The following is a 16222-nucleotide window of genomic DNA, read 5'->3' as shown; positions in this document are numbered from 1 at the left end:
AGGGAGTGCCAATCACCTTGGGGACATAACCATGTCTTGGTTTGAGGATGACTTTAGAGTCATTTGGTCCAAACTCGAGACACGTAGCGCTAATCCCACATGTTTGACTGATGAAAGGGCTATCAGAAAAACGTTTTTAAGCGACAGGTATTTTAGATCCACGGAGTCTAATGGTTCAAAGGGATGCGTTTTCAGGGCCTCTAGGACCAAAGAAAGATCCCAAATAGGAACCGATGGGGGCTGCGGGGGATTCATCCTCCTGGCTCCTCTGAGGAAGCAGATGATGAGCTCGTTCCTTCCTATTGACTGGCCGCGCGTTGGCACTGCAAACGCTGCAATAGCCGCCACATACACTTTGAGCGTGGAGGCGGACCTGCCCTCGTCCAACAGCTCCTGAAGGAAGCAAAGCACCCACGAAACCCCACAAGTACGTGGGTCTAGATTTTTGTCGGCGCACCATGAGGAGAACACAGACCATTTAGACGCTTATAGCCTTCTCGTAGAAGGAGCTCTAGACTGCGTGATTGTGTTCACAACCCCTTCTGGCAAAGCAACGGGTATCCGTTGATTATCCATTCATGCAGAGACCAGCGCTCTGGATGGGGATGCCAAATTGAGCCGCCGGCCTGAGAGAGCAGATCTCTTCTCGCCGGGGTCGGCCATGGGGCTACGTGTGACAGCTGCATCAGCTCTGGGAACCAGGTCTGGTTTTCCCATCACGGGGCTATGAGGAGCACCGAGTGGCGCGCTTCCCTGATTCTCTTGATCCAGCGAATCGGAGGGAAAGCATACAGTGGGAGGCTGGGCCAGGTTTGGGCCAGCGCGTCCTTGTTCTTTGAAAAGAACTTTGGGCAGTGAGCATTGTCTTTTGATGCGAAAAGGTCGACTTCCACTTTGCCGAAGAGGCACCACAGTAGCTGGACTGTCTGAAGGATGCAGGGATCATTCGCCCGGAGGAATGTTGTCCCTGGAAAGTCTGTCTGGGCCGTCGTTCAGGTGGCCCGGCACATGCGCGGCTCTCAGGGAGCGTAGCGAGTGCTCAGCCCACATGAGGAGGCGTCTGTTAGATCGCAGAGATTCCTGGATTTGACGCCACCCTGGTGGTTCACGTAGGACACCACAGACATGTTGTCCGAACGGACTAGAACGTGGCGGCCCCGTATGTATGGGAGAAAGCGCTTCAGCGCGTTCTCGACCGCTATCATCTCCAGACAGTTTATACGAAGGCGTTTCTCTCGGTCTGACCACAGGCCAAAGACTGGTCTGCCCTTGAAGAGAGCGCCCCAACCTAAGTTGGAGGCATCCGTCGAGATGACGTATTTTGATGGTGGTCCGGCCGCAGCGGGACTTAACCGTCTCTTCCTCCTTGCGGCCGCTAGGAGGACTTTGCGTGCTCGGGCTTCAGCGCGATCTTAGGCCGGTGTCCCCGTGGGGGAGGTGGTCTGTGACGGCTGGCTGAGCGCGATCTAGGGTGGCCGCCCTGTCGTCGCTGCGAAGACGGAGGCTGAGCTGGACGCTTGTTAGAGCTTCGCGCAGGAGGCTGATCTCGAGAGTGACCTGCTGCAGAGCTAGAGCGTCGAGGCAGGAAAAGGTTCATGGCCTGCATGGTCTTTTGCACCTCCGAGAAGCGGTCAACGATCCCGTATACTGCTGGGCCGAGGAGGTCGGTGGGGGAGAGCGGCGCGTTGAGAAAAGTAGAGCGCTCAGATTCCCTCATGTCGGCGAGCGTCAACCAGAGGTGCCTCTCTGTGACGGTGAGTGACGACATGCACCTTTCAATCGCCTGGGCCGCAGATTTAGTAGCGCGGAGAGAGAGATCTGTCGCGCTTCTCAAATCTGTAATGGCGGCCGGGTCCAGGCCCTTCTCATCTATCTCACAGAGGAGATCGGCCTGGAAGATCTGCAGGACTGCCATAGAATGTAAGGCGGACGCAGCCTGTCCGGTGGCAGAAAAAGCGCAGCCGACAAGAGCTGATGTTGTCCTGCATGTTTTGGACGGGAGGGCAGCCTTTGAGCACCATCCCGCAGAGGACGGACAAAGGTGCGCTGCTACCGCTTCCTCCACTGGGGGGATAGTGTTGTACCCCTTCTCGGCGGCGCCATCAACCTGTGAGAGACATGAGAATGGAGTCTCGCGGAGAATGGTGCGTTCCACAATTTAGAAAGCTGCAGGAAGGGTGCAGATCTGGATGCGGGCGCTTGGTGGCCGCGATGAAGAAAACAGCTGTCGAGTCTGTTAGGCGCGGGCTCCTTAGGCGGCGACCAGTCAAGGCCAAGCTGGTCAACGGCCTTAGAAAGGAGGCGCATTAGTTCCGCATCCACGCCGGAGCGTGTCCGGCCGGATTCCTGGACAGAAGAGGAGGCAGAATGGTGCGAACCGGACCATTCCTCGCTGTCTGAGGCCAGGATAGAGCAGCTGTCACCGGCAGCATCTCCTTCCACTTCATCACCTGAGGCGGCGGCAGTGAGGGCCGAAGCCGGCAGCTGCATGTCCGGAAGGGGGGGGCGGAGAAGGAGAGAGAGAGGCTCGAGGGCAGGGTTCCAGCGAGCTCTTGAGTGCCGCCACAGACTCCGGTGATCTCTGGGAGCGGCGCTTTTTCCTGCGCGGTCCAGCAGTGCCGGGCGGAGTGGCAACTTCGCTGTCGGACACTTCAAGTCGAGCTCGCAGGGTCGACATTGAAAGCTCTTCGCAGTAGGTGCAGTCTCCCGACGAGAGAGCAAGGGCTACATGATCTCGACCCAGGCAGAGAGTGCAGATCACGTGGCGGTCTCCAGCGCTGAGCGGGGCTCGGCACGAGCCACAGGAACTGCGAGGCATTTTTAAAAAAACGCCTGCGCTCTTTTAGAGAAGAGTGAGTGTCGTGGTGGCGAACACACACAGCTTAGAGCAGTGAAAAAGGATACTTTGTCGCCGGATAGCGCAGCAGGCACGGATGGCTGAAGGCGGCGAAGACGACCAGCTTCTTCAGGCGCTTTCCTCTGCTTGCTAGTTGCTTGTTTCCACGATGGCGGCTTCTCTCAGGATTCAGGATGCGTAGAGCTTCGAAGAGATGAGCTGAAGAGATGAAAAATCAGGGTAGCAGCCCCCGAGCCCTTCCTTATATACCCTAAGCCACGCCCATTCTGGCGGGCTCTGACGCATGATGGCGTGCCCCCATTGGGTGTGATGTCATGCGGGGCTCAGTGGTTGGCTGCTGCAGTTGCCCCACGGCAGCCAATGAGCGCGCTAGACAGCCGCTCTAGGTCTGCTTGCTGCTACACTGCGTTGACAATAAATACAAAAATTAAGGATAATTTTTTGGCTTCATATCTCGAGAAAAGATGACCTTACCCGTAGCGTAAGCAACTTACGCAATACGAGAGAACCTCTCGTAAGAGAACTTAAAATTACCATATATATATTCTACAGTATGTTCTGTACAGTTCTTCTTATTAGATTTTTTTTTCCATCCACTTATTTTTTTAATCAAAATTTGGGATATTGCATAAAAACAAATAAAAAAATAGGCATTTTCATGTTTTAATGTTATTTAATAATAGTCTTGTACATATATCTGCGTCTTACTCGTCAGATGACTGCGATCTTTACAGCAAGCTCATTCGGGACTTTTTCATTCAGACTTTACTGAAAAGCTGACTTTTGACTATCTATAAGGTTAATTTTGTCTAAGATACCTGAAATACCTAAGCTCATCGTTGCATTAATGAAAATGTCTTCAATGTCAATCAAAAAATGTGAATCACTAAATCAATTAAGCCAAATGGAAAAAAAAAATGTAATCACAACTGGAAAACAAATGTTACTTATATGTTGACAATGATATTGTGTAAAATGCCTATTTCTGCACATCTCAAGACCTTTATTAACAGTTTCATTCATGAATAACAGAAACAAAGATCTGTTGGTTTATAAATGTTTTATTCATTTACTGCCATTAATGTCACAACACATAGCAAGTTTTCAGAAAGCTTTGACTGCAGTTGAACCGGCTTGTTTGGTTCTTTCTGAGTCAGTCGTGAGCTGTGCTCCAACTCTGCCTGCAGTTTGTTTTGTTCATTTCGATTCTTTGGTTCTATAACCGGTTTGGATGGGCTATTTGACTCAGTTTCGACTTTAATCACAGTTCTCCATCCAGAACCAATAAGTAATCAACAGGCTTATTTCAGAACAACTCTAATTACAGCATTGATGCTGGCTTGAGGAACTTGAAAGCACATTTGTGGTTCTTTCAAAATTCCTTTATTAAGACTTTGGCAAATCCAGCACTTTTCTTGTAATTTCATTTTAACAGCCTGTTAAAGGTCCAGTGTGTAAGAAATTCTCTAGCATTGAGATAATATATCGCAATCAACTCTCTCGCGCCACGCATTTCAAAGTACGTATTACAGATACGGTAGCCTTCACGAAAGGTGAAAACACGTAATTCGGAGCAGTAGGCAGTATATACTGTATGTCCCTTTCCGTCTAACGTATTTCATGATGGCGCCGGAATATGGAGCATCTTCCACCATTTATGCATGTGTAAATGTACAATTTCAAGCCTAAAGGAATACTTGGAATTGATGGTGGTGGTAAATATTCATGAAAAAGGACACGTTTGTGAACGGGCAAAACAGATTTTGATAATGAACTACTAAAAATGTTACACACTGGACCTTTAAAATCGTGCCTGCTACAGTACCTTCTAGGAGTCATAAGAAAAGAATAATGAGGGTGAGTTATAAGGATGAATGATGACGTGTGAATATTCATTGAAATGCTAAATGTTTACATACGGTGGGTATTAGCCTAATAATAGGCCCCAAGTGTAGTATACAATTCCAAATTCAGCCAGCCATGCATTATGTTTTTTGGGTAATCGTACTGTAGATCAGGGTTTCTCAAACTCTGTACTGGAGGGCCACTGTCCTGCACAGTTCAGCTCCAACCCTGATCAAACACAGCTGTGAGTTTCTAATGATCCTGAAGACACTGATTAGCTTGCTCAGGTGTGTTTGATCAGGGTTGGAGCTAAACTGTGCAGGACAGTGGCCATCCAGGACCGAGTTTGAGAAACCCTGCTGTAGATAATAAATCCACATGATGGTTTATCTTGAGTCTTTGTTCATCTGTTCATAATATTAACCACTTGAATTTTTTGCAAACATGCACTATATTTTAAATGTTGTGTATATATCTCCCTCTGGTGGTGTCTGTCTCACATGAACGTGTAGTAAGCCTATTAAATGTCTTAGATTCTTTAATAGTGCTGGCAAAAATTACAATTTAAAAAAACAAAAAAAACAATTCATAGGTTTAATTACATCTGAATGGCGAGATAATTGTAGGGGTGAGCAGAGCACAACCTAACGCGGGGCTAGATGTAACACCCTTGTTTTAAATACCTCCCCACATGCCAGCATGACGACACGTGCATTTACTCGTTGCTATATCAACACAATATAGATGGAAAAAAAGCGACAAAATTAAGAAATATTTGGGACATTTTTAATCAGTTTTTTTTTTGTGTTTATTTAAAATGAAAACAAATCTGATATTATTTTAGTCTTTTCTTTTATTAAACAGTTTTTAAATAAGTATTTAACTAGTTGCTAACCAGCAGAAGACACTAGCCTGGTTTAAATCCCAGTTGACAAATCGGCAACTCAAGCACCAGAATCTACCACCAAAGACACACTAAATATAATGCCTTGAATTAGCATTAAACCAGAAGATGACCTCATTTAAACATGAACCACTATCAAACGCAACTTTCCGATGCTCTATGGAATTCAATGAGAAAACATAATCCTCAAATATGAATCGTTAGCATCAAAGGTACAAAAAGGCTGAAAAGCAGAGTTTGGCCAGTCGTGCTTCTTGTAAAGATCGGGGACCGGCTCGTCGCTCTTAGCAGCCTCACAATAGACCTAAAGAAAAAGTCTTGAGGGTTTTCTGTAATTTGTTCTGATTCTTTTTGAGCTCTCAAAAGTAAAATATCTGCATTATTTTAAAGATTGAAAACAGGGTATAACTGTACTTTTGTTGGATACCGACACATGTTGGTGGGACAACAGAATGAAGCTGGTTATTAGTTAGCAACAAAATAGCATTAAGAAAAGTTTGTTGGATATTAAAGTAGTCTGATCCTCTGGGGTGGATGAGGAACTACATTCTCATGAAAGAATACAATGCAGATACATCACCCATGCAAGAGAAAGGTATGCAGTAGGTGGCGGTAAAACGAATAGAAGACGTGAATGTTTTTAGCTTTTTAACACAGTTTTAGCATAAAAAACAACATTTATTGGACAGTTCATGTCTGATTTGGTCCTGATTTACATGTAATGTTATTGCTCAACATGTTATTGAGTCACGTTTGATGAGGACGCAGCATTGCATTTGAAAGAGCTGGATCTGAAGATGAATTCAAACATTACATCATTATTTCAGACATTTGTTTTTTGTATGATAGAGTAGAGAAGCTGAATGAGTGAAACTCTTCCCACATGGAATGCAGTGATACGGTTTCTCTCCAGTGTGGATCCTCTCATGTGTTTTCAGAGATGTTGTCTGACTGAATCTCTTGTTACAGCGTGAACACTTATAAGGTTTTTCTCCAGTGTGGATCCGCTCATGTGTTTTAAGAGATGTTGTCTGACTGAATCTCTTGTTACAGTGTGAACACTTATAAGGTTTTTCTCCAGTGTGAATTCTCTGGTGCAGTTTCAGTTCAGCATTTGTAATAAAGGTCTTTCCACAATCAATGCACATATAATTTTTCACACCAATGTGTATTTTCTGGTGTACATTTAAATGACTCAGATGACTAAAACTCTTTCCACACAAAGAACACATGTAAGGCTTCTCCTTTGTATGAACTCTCAGGTGGCTCTTCAGGGCATCTGGCCTAACAAAGTTTTTACCACACTGATCACAGTTATATGGTCTTTCTCCTGAATGAGAACGCAGATGTGATTTAAAAGCACTTGCATGTGTGTAACTCTTCCCACACTGATCACATATGTACGGCTTCTCTCCAGTGTGGATATTCATGTGTTCCTTAAGGGTTTTTTTTTGTGTGAAACTCTTCCCACACTGATCACATGCATGTGGCTTCTCTCCAGTGTGAATTCTCATGTGAAGTTTAAAACGTTGTTTGTTTGAGAAGCTATTTCCACACTGAGAGCAGGTGAAAGATTCGTTTGATCTTCTTTTCTGTGAGTGACTTAAAGATTTATTTCCTTTTTTGACATCATGTTGTTTCTCCTCCGCTTCACTCAGTTCTTCGCTCTCCACATTCTCCTCCTGCAAGTCTAAAATGAAAGAAAAAGGTTTTCTGTAAATCATAAATTTTTACAAAAAAAATCAAAGAGAAATGTGAAGGGGGAAAGTGAACACTGATATAACAGCAGAAAGTAGACAGACGCTATATGAAAGTTATAACTGCGCACAGATAACAGCGCGAGTCCTAATTTTCACCTCTTCTTCGGCGATTAAAACGTGCAAATTGGAGAGACAAAACACGTCCAAATGATACTTTCGGCAACGGTAACTTTTACTCTCAAATGGTTAATCTTTGCAGTTAATCCACGAATCACATGCGTGCCGAACCGTGGGGCCTGTCCCGTATGGATCACAGATCAACTATGATCCGTTACACCCCTAATAATTAATGAACACACTTATCATCATGATTGCTTACATAATCTTACTAAAGATGGAGAAAACTCCTACTCCAGTGAGTAAACGTGTCCCTGTCCCCAAACATGTTGGTACTCAAAAGCGCTTCCCTCCACGTTTTCTGGTGCGCATCGTTCATTTTTACCACATGTACACCAGTTATGTATGTGCACCCCTCACTATAAATAAGTATTTGGTTAATTTACGCTAAATTTGCATTCTTGTTACCTATTCAGTAAAAAAGTATTTAGTTAAAACAAATTGTTTAATTTTTATATTTTGTTTATTTCTAGAAATTAATAAAATCATGTGAATGTCAAATTTTTTCAATATTTACAACAAAAGTTCAGTAACATGGTTGCAAAAATTGTGAACCAGATGTAAAATGTAAATTAAAACCACTAGAATAGTATTTAGTTCGAGTTCCTGATGTTGACAACTAGCGATGCACTGATACCATATTTTCATAAACCATCCGATATTCCAAATTCTCAGTATCAGCTGATACCGATCCGAAAACATTGCTGTTTTTTTCTTGATATCTGTAGAATATCTATATGACCATAAGTGTAGTGGTTAAATGTTAAATTATAAGTTAAAAATAGCTTTTTGTATTCTAAGAAAATACATTCATGAAAAATAAACATTATATTAAGATTTATATTTATATACATCTAAGCCATTTATAACATTTATATAGAGTGAGTTTTACCGCGCTGACTGTAGTAACAGAACGTGACACGCTGTTTAAATGCTGAATAGAGGATGGCTGAGAAAGAGTTTCTGAAGAGTAAATATGAATCTGTCCAACACAACACACTGCACACAAACGTTTCAGGAGCTTTACTATGCTTTTTTGCCTTTTCTGGAGCTTAACAGTAACAACCACGAGTACGCAAAGTATTGAATTTGGATAAATCCTGTCCAAAAATTGCAGTATCGGAGCTGATAGATACTGAATATTGGATCAGTGCATCCCTATTGACAACCAATATAAACGTTTCATTTGAGTTTCAGGATATTTTCTACCCAGTTAATGGAAAGTGCCTTGTATGTTGTTATTTTTTTTACTTTAACTATGTTATTTCACAGCTCCTATAGCTTTTCTTTTCTTTTTTGTTTTACTACAACCACAAAATCTGTTGAACTGCTTGAAGTTTTATAACCTTAATGATCTTCAGCATCATTAATAAAGAATAAAAAATAAACACCAACCTCTTTGTTCTTCAGTATCTTCATCTTTTATCCTGCAGAGTTCTGGATCACTCATGTTCTCACTGTCCTCAATCTTCTTCACTTGTAGACTGATGGGAATAATCCAGCATTTATTGGTGAACTGCAGTGGGAGGAGCTTCACTGAAGGGGAATCAGTGTGTGGTAGGAGGAGCAGATCTGCCCACATCAAAAATAAATCATCACATTTGTTTTCACAATTTTACACATTGTATGCATTTATGTTCATCTATCAAAATGTACAGTTGTAATGGACATGTAGAAAAACATGAATAAATACCAGAATTAAAATAATCAAAATATAAAGAAAATGTAAGAATATAAATACAGTAGGATAAACTAAACTAAAACTAACAAATTAATAAGCAACAAATAACATATTTAGATTTTCTTTTAGTGGTTTTTTTAGTTTGTAGTCGTTTTTACATAAAACATGGTTTATCACAGACTATAACAAAATAAATTGTAGATTTCAAAAGTGGTGATTATGCAGTTTGTCTCAGTCTGTTGACACCAGTGAAATGAGCTTTAAGTGTCAGTTTACAGGTGATTGAAGACATCAGCATAATGAATGAGCTGAAAACTATTAAACTATAGACATTCAAAATAGAGGCTTTTTAGCAGCTGTTAATAGTGACACTCCTGAAACAAGCTTTACAGATCAACAGCAGAGATCTGACTTTATTTGAGTCAGGATATGCTGAACTAAAAAAAAAACTGATCAAATCAAATAAAACATAAGTAATACAAAAAACAAAAACAAAAAAACATAAAAAAACAAACAAATGACACCCATCTTTGCAGTAGTGTTTTATCTTTTCTGCTTCTTTTATAAATAACTAGCCTACCCTAACAGCGGGATAATACATTCATTTGAACTTTAATTTATTTTGATTTGAATGAAAAAAGTCTTTTCATTCCTCTTCTAATAAATCACCAATGTCTCTTATCATCTGCATTTTTAGTTTTTATGTACTGCAGTGAAGGAAAGTATTACAAATAAAATAGTGTTACGGTTTTTCTTTAGTTTGGATCTTTCGCGTTTCCTAACTGGCTGAAATTCTTGTCACAGTGTGAACACTTGTAAGGTTTTTCTCCAGTGTAACCCATTAGTAGGATTTAACACCAAACAAAAAGAAAGGAAAAATATCTACTGGGTCTGAGCTCACCAAATACAGATAAATCACAACCTATATTAATATCTGGAGTCCCGGGTTCGGGGTCTCACACCTTGCAATGAAAAAAAAAAAAAAAAAACTTAAATGTGTGTCTGCACTTGTTTAAATGGTTGTCTACAGTACTAACTGGACAAAATAATAATAATAATAATAATAATTATAATTATTATTCATATATATATATATATATATATATATATATATATATATATATATAATAAACCAGTGAATAAAATAACTCAACGCTGGCGATATGTTATGCATTAATTATTAATTAATTATTAATTAATACATGATTAACTAACTGTATTTTTCTATGTACATTTCTGAAATGCACTTTCTGTAAAGCTGCGTTTGACAATAATGTATTGTGAAAAGCACTATACAAATAAATTTGAATTGAATTGAATGACAATCAAAGAAAGAAAAAAATAATAAAACAAAATAACAATAAAAAATAAACAAAGAATCAATCTGTGTACTTAAGTCCGAGTGCAATGCAATTGACTCTGTTCAGTTTGTTTGAAAGATTCAGTTCAGTTTGTGTGAATGTAATTAACTCGCGTGTAGTTCGCGTGGAAGTGAAAGTGACTCAGTACAGTTCGTTTGCATGTGAATGCCTAACTTACTACAATCTTTGCAGGAATGAACGATGAACGAATCTCTTTTTTCTTCCTCGTGAAGGCAGAGTCCCAGATGACATCCAGCGCGGTTCTCCTTCTCTTACTGCGCGAATCCAACACGACCACGGAGCGTTGAAACAGTTCAATAATGCAATAAAACAGTTCAGACATCCATTTAGGAAAATATTGACAACAATGATTTAGATTAAGGATAGCGCCACACATGTGGCTCACACATACTGTAAACTAGTGATGTGACATTTGAACCGAGGCGTCGGAGAGTGTGTCGAGAAAAAGTGGGCGTGCCAGATGAAGCCGCGATTCGAGGCTTGTGTTGTTAACGTGAAAATCACGTGACTAATGACAAACGAGGCCTCGGTTTGTGTAAATACGTCATCGGTTCGGTCGAGTGTCGCTTCAAGGCGGTTAAAAGGCGATAAAAGGCGGTTCGAAACTCGCGCCACCTTGTGGGTGTCATAGATATATATATATAAAGGCTAGATGTCTCGTGCGGCCATCTTGCCACAGTGGACTCGGTCACTCGTTTAATGGTGCATATACTTTTAAATAACCATAACTTGCTCAATTTTCTACTGATTTTCAAACGGTTTGGTTTGTTATAAACGTCAGAGATGTAGTTATGACACTACATACATACACTGCATACATATGAATAATTATAACATACATGTTCAAGCATTTGGAATTATATCCACGTTAATAACATTTGTAAGAAACCAAACCGTTTGTAAATCCGTCAATATTTCAGCGAGATATGAGGATTTGTGTGCAATAGGGGTTATGCGGAACGCCCAACGCTCGAACCGGAAAACGGGTATAAACATTTCCGGTTTGCATTACCGTACGCATCTGCAGCGGTAGGTTATCTCTGAAGTAACTTATTTTGCGTTTTTTTTAGAATACAATTCTTATTTCTGTTTTAATAAAAAATGTCACGAATGCTTAAGTATCAGAATTTTTTTTTATATAAAAAAAATAAAATGCAGTCTTGATTTGATTGTTTTAACCGTCTGCAAGCAAATATAAGAGGTTAAACTACTATGATAGCATACAAGTCTAAACTAACTTACTGATAGTTAGCTAACTCTACATCGGGTGCCATTAGCAAAAGCTACATATACTAACTGACATACCTTCATAATCATGAATAAATGAGGAGGCGTAAAACTTAAATCCTTTATTAAATAAACATTACATATCTTCTTTACTTTATTTTCTAAAAAAACAAAACACAATATTTTCCCACTTCAAAGTAAAGTCCTTGTAAAGTTCTTTCATAATAAAGCTGCAGAAGTCCTTCCAGAAGGTTTTGGAGTGTGTGCAGATCCAAAAAAGGTGCTGGGTGGTCTCAGGGTGATTTCCGCAAAAAGAACAGTTCACATCAATGTCCCTTTTGAATTTCGTCATATAATGGTTAGCAGGGTAGTACTTATGAATAATTTTAAAAGAAATTTCTTTAACCTTGTTTGTAACAAAAAACTTATTGGGAATTGTCCATACTTCCAATTAATATCATTTAAAAAAGAATTCCAGTATGAAACAACATGTGGAACAGATATCACTTCTTTTTGAAACAAAGACCGTACATATTTATTGTTATTTCTAGAAGAGGTCAGACAAATTTTACCTATATCTGAATCAATTGGATTGTAGAAAGGAACAGAAGAGAAATTAAAATCAACACTTCTAAATAGTATTTTGACACCAGAAGGTATAGCATCATATACTATTGCATATTCTTTCGGTGTGGCTGGAAACTTATAGGTGTTTAAGAATTCTGTATAAGACATAAGTTGTCCATCACTATTGAACAGTTGAAACACTAAAATAATCTGTTTCTCAATCCAGTTAGAAAAAAATAATGACTTATTCTTATACAAAATATCTCGGTTGTTCCATATAATATATTTATGGGGAGAAAAGTTGTGCTTATATATGAGGGACCATGCTAACAAAACTTGTTTGTGAAATAAAGAGAGCTTTTCCGGTATTTTGTCTACATTGTAATTGCAACCTAATATGAAACTCAAACCACCAAATCTAGAAAATATATAGTTAGGAATAAAATTCCAAATGGAAACAGGATTTTTAAGAAAATGTTTGGCCCAGTTGATTTTAAAAGTATTGTTTAGAGTAGTAAAACACATTTAACCCACCATGTTCATAGTTATTCATTATGACATTTTTCCTGAAGGTCACCATTCCTACGCTGTGTTTACCTCAGTAGCTGACGACCGGAAGTAGTTATATCTGTTTTGTAGAACCCGGAAGTATGTTACGCATAACCCCTATTGCTGATCACTCACCTAATGCACAGCTTCACTGCGGTAAGATGGCCGAACAGTGATGCCGGAAGTGACTGCGCCATAAGACATCTAGCGTTTATATATGATATCTATGGTGGGTGTTGTCAGGAGTAGTAGAAGCAGTTGTAGTAGTGTCAGAGAGTCAGAGAGTCAGAAAACTATCATTGTCATTGTCGTTATTGTGTCATATGTGAGGGCTGTATATTAATACATTATCAGGTTAGAATATTTATAGTATATTGTTATTATAGTAGGCCTAGCTATATTATAGTCTTGTTATATTAATTAGATAAGATTATTTGGATTGCTCTGGATTTTTGCATCTGGACTGGACTGCTTTTTGATTTGGAATGTCCTTTTGGATTTGTTTGCTTTTTGTGACTCTTCCTTTTCCTGGTAATGGAGACAGCAAGAAAGAGGGAATCCTCCCAGCGAGCAAAAAGTCGTCCAGAAGACGTCTAAAAGACGTCATTCTTAGACATCCAGAAGACGTCCTCACAGGAGCCAGAATGAAAGTTTTTTTGACGTCTTTTCTGGACATTGTATAGACGTCAATTAAAGACGTGCTAAAGACGTCATTCTTAGACATCCAGAAGACGTCCTCTCAGGAGCCAGAATGAAAGTTTTTTTGACGTCTTTTCTGGACATTGTATAGACGTCAATTAAAGACGTGCTACAGACGTCATTCTTAGACATCCAGAAGACGTCCTCTCAGGAGCCAGAATGAAAGTTTTTTTGACGTCTTTTCTGGACATTGTATAGACGTCAATTAAAGACGTGCTAAAGACGTCATTCTTAGACATCCAGAAGACGTCCTCACAGAAGCCAGAATGAAAGTTTTTTTTACGTCTTTTCTGGACATTGTATAGACGTCAATTAAAGACGTGCTAAAGACGTCATTCTTAGACATCCAGAAGACGTCCTCACAGAAGCCAGAATTAAAGTTTTTTTGACGTCTTTTCTGGACATTGTATAGATGTAAATTAAAGACGTGCTACAGACGTCATTCTTAGACATCCAGAAGACATCCTCACAGAAGCCAGAATGAACGTTTTTTTTGCGTCTTTTCTGGACATTGTATAGACGTCAATTAAAGACGTGCTACAGACGTCATTCTTAGACATCCAGAAGACGTCCTCACAGGAGCCAGAATGAAAGTTTTTTTTACGTCTTTTCTGGACATTGTATAGATGTCAAGTAAAGACGTGCTACAGACGTAATTGTTAGACATCTAAAGGCAGCCAGAATAAAAGTTGTATTAGACGTGTTTTCTGTAGTAGAAATGTCAAAGACTGTTAAAGACCCATACTGACATGGAAATCCCATATGTGCATTTTGCAAGGATCCAACTTTAAAAAATATTTACTTACAAATATTTATAAAACAGTGGTTGAACTTGTGAGTGAGCTAGTTCTCACTGAGAAAAACCCAGTTACTCCTTGTTAATGGTTGTCGTGTCATGAAACTGCAGACACACAGACCATAGACCTAAATAAGATTTTAAAGAATATTGATAATATTGTATATTCAATTGAATAACTGTGGTGTATATACTTGCATTTGTATATCTTAACAATATAACTGTAATAAACTGCTTACCATTTTCCTGTAAACCAAACTAATCACTCCAAGAAATCAACTATTTAAATCTCAAGATATATTTTTATTACTATTTTAAATCTTAACAGCCGAAAGAGTAAAGTATAAATTAACACAATAAAACTTAAAAGACAGAACAGTAAAGTTGTAAATTAACACAATTTCCCTTTAAATAATCTATAAAATGTTGTTAAAAAAATATAACATAACAGTTAACAAAATATGGCTGCTATAAGGTTCACAAGCTTCATTTATAGCAGCAAGCAGTTCCAGATGATCGGCTACAGACTTTCTTTGGGCCTCTGTTGCAGCTGGGTCCCATTTCATGACAGCAGCTACAATCAAAGCAAAAAAATCCACATGTAAAATAAATAAATACAAATGCCACTGTTGTGGTTTAGCTTATAGCAGAGATGCATAGTTGAACATTTGAGTACTCGAATCAATTAAATGAAATAAATCACAAATCAAGTAAAATTACATCAAGCCTGATATAAGGCATTCCACACACACACACACACACACACACACACACACACAGGGGCCATTTACAACTTCATGCGATTTTAGTGATCGGATTGCTATATGATCTTGAAAAGACCAGGTGTAAATGCCCTCCGAAACGCATTCGTGACGCATTTGAATCTGAATGCTCAAACCACTTCAGGAGGTGGTCTGGGTCGCATTCCAGAAGAAACTGGACATGCATCTGGTTGTTGAAACCACATATGTAAATTTTACTCCTCCCAAAAACGCTCTAAAATAAAGGTGTGAGAGCGTGTTATAGGCTATATGTCATGTTATAGCCAGTTATGACGACGCTACTGCCGCATCGCCGCTGACCATCTAACGTTATTCATCAAGCCAACGTGCAAACTATCGCAAATCAAAGTGAAAGTAAGTCCCAGATTCTTAACACACAGTTATCATCATTAAAAGTAAAGAAACGAAATGATCTTACCAGGGCTGTTGCGCTCTCTCCTATTGCGGTCTTTGATTTAGAAATTTTAACGGATGATCAATAAAATGCAGCTCATATCTGTTGCTTTCGGTGACGTGAACGCCATTAAATTTGCATAGCGAGGGAATCGAGGGAATTATGTGACCAGGTGTAAATGGAATTGTTGTGATAAAACAGATAGCTATCCGATCTGAGAAAACGCATCAAGTGGCCAGGTTTAAACAGCCCCATATACACACACACACACGCACATATTAGGGGTGTAAGTTAACGGTTCACAAAATCCATGGTTCGGTTCAGTTCAATACGATACACTTGTGTCACGGTTCGGTACGTTTTCGATACAGGAAAAAGAAAGAAATACCAGAGAAATTTCCTTGTTTTAATATTTTTAACTTTTTTTTTGTATTAAACCTAACATCATAAAGTATGATTTTTTTTTTTTACTTTGAGGAATGATGAAGCTATAATTGACTCTTAGAAGCATGTAAAACAGCTCCTTGAAAAAAATGAAATGTAATATTGTAGTTATAAACAAAGGTTTATTTTAGTTCAGATTAACATTTGAGGGCAGTAATTTTATTTATGTCAAAAAAATAAAACCAACGTAATGTAACTTGAAAGCATTATAGCCTACT

The 16222-nt window shown here is 39.5% G+C and overlaps 1 protein-coding gene across 2 annotated transcripts; it reads right to left on the bottom strand.

Moving 5' to 3' along the window:
- Positions 1-1294: 1294 nt before the first annotated feature.
- LOC311085646 (uncharacterized protein) lies at positions 1295-11001 on the bottom strand. Of its 2 annotated transcripts, none has more exons than XM_084118205.1 (3): positions 10704-11001; positions 8879-9055; positions 1295-7296 (listed from the first exon to the last, which is right to left on the bottom strand). In XM_084118205.1, exons 2-3 carry the CDS (start codon positions 8931-8933, stop codon positions 6425-6427), a joined length of 927 nt encoding a protein of 308 aa, XP_083974331.1. In that variant the 5' UTR covers positions 8934-9055; positions 10704-11001; the 3' UTR covers positions 1295-6424. The 2 variants fall into 2 exon arrangements, with proteins under 2 accessions (XP_083974331.1, XP_083974330.1); XM_084118204.1 differs by having other exon boundaries at positions 10700-10957.
- Between the last annotated feature and the right edge of the window lie 5221 nt (positions 11002-16222).

Source organism: Abramis brama (genome assembly GCF_963993115.1).
Source record: "Abramis brama genome assembly, chromosome: 6".
In the NCBI taxonomy this organism is placed as follows: Eukaryota; Metazoa; Chordata; class Actinopteri; order Cypriniformes; family Leuciscidae; genus Abramis; species Abramis brama.
Note: the sequence above shows the minus strand (reverse complement) of the source record. Positions and strands in the feature narration are given on the sequence as shown.